The sequence below is a fragment of the Neltuma alba genome, unplaced genomic scaffold (genome assembly GCF_004799145.2).
Source record: "Neltuma alba isolate B1F8T4 unplaced genomic scaffold, ASM479914v2 tig00010280_pilon, whole genome shotgun sequence".
NCBI lineage: Eukaryota > Viridiplantae > Streptophyta > Magnoliopsida > Fabales > Fabaceae > Neltuma > Neltuma alba.
In genome coordinates, this window is record NW_021635203.1 from 1,567,874 (window position 1) to 1,573,351 (window position 5,478).

The following is a 5,478-nucleotide window of genomic DNA, read 5'->3' on the forward strand; positions in this document are numbered from 1 at the left end:
GACAAACCTATATAGGTGGGATTGGGGAATACCATAAGAATGGGTGGTATTCTCCAATCTCACTTACATTGATTTGTCTAATCCTATTTAACAAGAAATTGCTCATACTAAAAATTTTTAAATGGTTTTTTCAATCTCAATCCCAATCCTTATCTCTTATTCTCAATGTTTTATGCCGAGTGAAACCACTAGTCCACTAACTAGTGTCTATGACTACTTTTTCGGCGAGAATAACTTATTTTCATAGCGCATAAAACTTGTTTGAATTATTGGGACATCAATAAAGTTTGAATTATTGGCACATCAATAAAGCCCTATATAAAGAGAGTAAGACAGTATTAGTTTGCGTAAAAACACACAACATGGAGATTGAAAACCAATGTGAAGATCACCATTCAGAGCAGTCCAGAAGAGGAACTACCTTTTTCAAAACTTGTTTCAATGGACTCAATGCCTTAGCAGGTCTCTCTCTCTCTCTCTCTCTGCCTCTGCTATGCCTTCGTCGTATGTTTCTCAGAATTACAAAACCATAATTATATTGTTGAAAATGTTTTCTTTAGCTCGTGGAAGTTAGGACAACGTGAATAGTAAGATATACTCTGAAAGAATATCACCAGAAAAAAAAAAAAGAAATACTCTGAAAGAATTGGCAAAACCTTACAAACATAAAGGTCTTGGATTAGCGTGCATGAAAAATTCAGACATCAAAGTTCAGAACCTTATTTACTTTGAAATTTTGGATTGCTATTTATTTGAATTTTCTTATAGTGTTCTTTAAGTTATTCATCATGGAGCCACTTGGTTTAAAATACGATGGTTAACCTTATGTTTGCTATAAGGAAAATGGGGAGAAGGAGAGAGGAGAAAAAAATTTAATAACCTCAATTTAAAAAAAATTAAAAAAGTGGGTTTTATAATTTTAATGATGAGAAAAAGATAAAAAGATAATAAAAATTAATTAAAAGCTTTTAATTCCCTTCTTCAATTTTTTAAAATTAATTAAAATTTTTCATCTCGTGACTTCCCCTTCATTTCCCTCATACCAAATGCACAAAATGAAAATTACTGAGGTCCCAAAACAAAATGTCACCAAAAATTCTAGTTACATGCAACTAAGGTGAATCTTGTCGTAATTTATTGTGCTGAAACTTATCATTCAATTATTATTAGACTTTTTAAAAATTATATTTCTTCTTTGAAAACACATGAAGATCAAAAGTTCAGAACTGCCAAAACTCTTGATAACATGAAATTTTTTTCCCATTCAATAGAAGTCAATACTACTTCCGGTTCTTAATATAAGAGCTAGTTTGACATTCAATTTATTTTTAAATATAAGACCCTAATCCACTTTGTCTTTTATTTTTATCCATTTGTCCTAAGATAGTATTTGTAATAGTTGCACATATTAAAAAGTTTCATCAAATAATAGTTCTAACTAATACATATTATTAGCAAGGATACTTAAGGGAAGAAATAACTAATTTAACTAATTTTCTTAATCTACTCAAATTAAGTAATTAGCTTTTGTTTCAAAGATCGGAGGTAGTATAATGTAGAGTTCAACATGAACATGGCATTCTACACAACAAAAAGATCGATCGTGATAAAAATATAATACCCATAGGAGCCATTCAAAACGGGCAAAACTGGGATTCTGATTTTACCGCCACCATTAACCATTCCAATGTTGCTACAGCCTTACTGGAATAACAAATGTCCTCATATCTTGACTCCCACAAAAACGTTCCAGGTGGAAAACCTTTGCACGATCACGTAATTTTTTCCCCTGCGCTTCTAGAAAACCTTCCATTTCCATAGCAGTACCCAATCCTTTACCAGATCATCTACTACATGCTCTTCCTCTTAACAAATTTACTTTTCCTCTCATTACTTATCCTTAGTTGAGAACGCAAAATCTTAGGCAAATTAAAAAAATCATCCCAAAAGAATTTAGAATAAACCGCCAACACATTTCCACGATCCACCACACATGTACCATGAACCACTCCATTTCTTACATTCCATATAATATAAAGGACCATATTGAGACCTATTGTTCAACTCCACCTGTGCCCCATCTGTGACATCAACTTGTGCTATTCACCTTCGAATACACATAATTAAACCCTTCAGATCCATAATTTCATATCTAACATTTATATGCGTTCAAAACTAGAAAGCTGTAGATAACTGACAATAGTATGCTTTAACATATTCCAATATGGATGACACATACACACGTACCACACGCACCCACAAACACACACGCATGCGCATGCACGCACACCCACACATGCACCCACAAAATAGTTGATCACTGAACCATATAACAGGGGAAAAATGTGGAGATCAAAAGTTTGGAACTTTCAAAGTTAATTTGGCCTATTTTAACTATTTAAGCTTAGGCGTTTAATAATAAGTTATTCATGATATTACTAACAGGACTAGGTTTGAATAATTTCAGGTATTGGTGTACTCTCAATGCCCTATGCATTTTCTCAGGGAGGGTGGTTGAGTTTAATTCTGCTACTTCTCGTTGCAGTTCTCTGTTGGTACACAGGGCTGCTTCTACATCGGTGTATGGATGGACACCCCCACATCAAATCCTACCCTGATATAGGAGAGGAGGCTTTTGGGTATAAAGGCAGATTCATAGTATCCATTTTCATATACCTTGAGCTATATCTGGTGGCCACAGGGGTTCTTATATTGGAAGGTGACAACATGGACAAGTTATTCCCAAACATGGGCTTTAAAGTTTGTGGCCTAAAAATTGCAGGGAAGCAAGGCTTTGTGATTCTCACAGCCGTAGTGATATTACCAACCACATGGCTCAAAAGCTTAGGGATTTTGGCCTATGCTTCTGTTGGTGGTGTTCTAGCTTCAATTAATCTAGTTGGTTGTATAATGTGGGTTGGAGCTTTTGATGGTCCAGGGTTTCATGAAAGAGGAAAAATGGTGAATTGGGGAGGATTGACTACTTCCACTAGTCTCTTTACATTTTGCTATTGTGGCCATGCTGTGTTTCCGACCCTACGCAGTTCCATGAAACATACAAGCCAGTTTCCTAAGGTAAAATATTGTCATGCAAAATTTACAAGATTAAAATTTGAAAACAGAAAATTTTAACTAGATTCCCTTATCATCTTTAATAATCATAATCTCTCGCATTTTTATTTGCACATTTGAGGATAGAATTGAATTACTTATTTGTTCAATTGCAGGTTCTGCTTGTTTGCTTTATCTTAAGCACCATAACCTATGGACTAATGGCCATCATAGGCTATATGATATTTGGAGAATATTTGAAGTCTCAAGTGACCTTAAATCTTCCAGCAAGAGAAATAAGCACCAAAATAGCGATATACACTACGTTAGTTAACCCCTTAACTAAGTATGCAATTTTAATTAGTCCAATTGCTAATGCTATTGAGAGCAAAATGCCATTTCATAAGAAGAGCAGGCCTATTAGCATAATCATTAGAACAAGCATTTTGACAAGCACAGTAGTGGTTGCGTTATTCATTCCTTTTTTTGGATACCTCATGGCTTTTACTGGTGCTTTCTTAGGTATTACTGGCTCACTATTGCTACCTTCCCTGTGTTACCTAAAGATCAATAAGGCTGCTCAAAGATTTGGTTTTGAGTTGATTATCATTATAGGCATTCTGCTGATCGGACCGTTCATTGCTATGATGGGTACCTACAACTCTGTGAGGCAAATAGTGAATCATCTTCATAAGCCTTGAAAGTCTACTGAATGCAAGATTGTTGCGTTCCATGCAAAAGAATTTTACAAAGATCAATAAATACATGTAACAACTCTTGCAACTTGTTTTGTTAACCAGCTATAAACAACGCATACAAGTGTTAGTTGTGACTGATGCTAGCCAGCTTCCCTAACAGCTTCTGACACGTCTCTTTGGAAGAATTTATTGACATGCTATATGTCTAATAGAAATAACTAGAACATCCAAAGGCATCAAATTAATGATTTTGTTATCTAGATGTATTCCCATTTAACACAACAATCTAGAATATATGGTGGAGGTTTGATAGAAAAGGAAAAGAACCCCACTTTGTTGGGAGATGACATGGAAACAACATATAAATAATGTAACAAGGCCTCACTAATATATATTGTCACCCCTTTTGACTTTACTTTGGAATACCCACTTAGCTTTATGCAATTTTTATTAAACCAACAATTCTATTAGATCAAATGATGTCATCCTATTTGACATTCTAAGTGGCACCCAAGTTGGTATTCGACATGGCAATTAAATCTTATATGGAAACTAAGATGGCATCCAAGTTAGTGATGAAAGTGTTATCCTACTTGGCAACTAAGTCATATGTGGCATTTTTAATCGTCAAGATAATCACACTATCATTCAAGTGAAGGAAAGCCCAAAATAAAAAAGGCATATTCAAGAGATTACAACATGTATTTGCATCTCAAATGAACAAATTGAAGGCATATAACACAACTATAACCTTGGAGGAGGTAATTTGGGCCATTATGTTTCATATTTAGGTCAAAATGCATGTTTTAATGTACCAGGACAATTCATAAGGATGAATAGTAGTTGGAAGACTCTTCATTTAAAGTTTGCATGAAGTTAAAAGAGGAATTACTTGTAGATCAAAATGCTTATTTTGTTTCTAAGCCATGTTATTTTTCCTATGTAATTTTATTAATTAAAAGAGTCGTTTACTCTAAAATTTCTAGTTTTGTACATTTGATTATGTGGAAGTTGAATTATCTTAATTGTACCTTTTTTTGTCATATATTACTCTAGAGTTACTTACGAAAGTCGTTTAACCATTTACGGACTACTAGTGACCCAAAAGTACCCTAGGTAAGCTGAAAATTTAAAAAACTTTGCTTAAAACTTTGGATATTACTTCGTTCGTTAGAGTGAAATTTTCTAAAAAAAACTTTAAAAACTAATAACTAATTTAATGTAGCTTCAAAATTAGTGGTTTGAAGCCTTAAATTAAGGCCTTGCAAAGCTCTTTAAAGGGAAAAATAAGACCTGGGTTAAGCTTTGTCCCATTTCATCCAAAAACTATCATTTACTGAAACTGGACAGGGTAATTTCTTAGCAATTTCCCAGTTTTTTGATTCATGTTAGGATAATTATTTATTTTAATTTACACATCCAAAAATTATGAAGTAGGACTCATTTTAAAGTTCTATATGTGTATTCTGATGCTACAAAATATCAGGGTCCAACTTGCACATTTTCTCCATCAAATGTCCTTTCCAAAATCATAGCTCAAACTAAAATCGCATCTACACTTACCTAAAGTCGTGCTTGATTCTTTTTGTTACATTCTGAATTTTGGGCCTAAAAGTATCGAAATTAGCCTAAATTGGACAGGCTATAAGACTGTTTTTGGAAGAGGTCCCAGAGATTCTCTAGAAGGACAGTAGGATTCCCAGGGACTAAATTGTAAAAGAAAAGTTTT

At 33.9% G+C, this 5,478-nt stretch overlaps 1 protein-coding gene across 1 annotated transcript; it reads left to right on the forward strand.

Moving 5' to 3' along the window:
* Positions 1–362: 362 nt before the first annotated feature.
* Positions 363–3,752, forward strand: LOC114755521 (amino acid transporter AVT1I-like). The gene is made up of 3 exons (XM_028944409.1): positions 363–462; positions 2,468–3,075; positions 3,228–3,752. The coding sequence occupies exons 1-3, from the start codon at positions 363–365 to the stop codon at positions 3,750–3,752; spliced, it is 1,233 nt and encodes a 410-aa protein (XP_028800242.1).
* The last annotated feature ends 1,726 nt before the right edge of the window (positions 3,753–5,478 follow it).

Excerpts from the sequence above, each read along its gene's own strand:
- LOC114755521 (XM_028944409.1), top strand. The coding sequence starts at position 363 with ATGGAGATTGAAAACCAATGTGAAGATCACCATTCAGAGCAGTCCAGA. Across the intron at positions 463-2,467 it reads TGGACTCAATGCCTTAGCAG|GTATTGGTGTACTCTCAATG; the intron begins GTCTCTCTCTCT and ends GAATAATTTCAG. Across the intron at positions 3,076-3,227 it reads ATACAAGCCAGTTTCCTAAG|GTTCTGCTTGTTTGCTTTAT; the intron begins GTAAAATATTGT and ends GTTCAATTGCAG.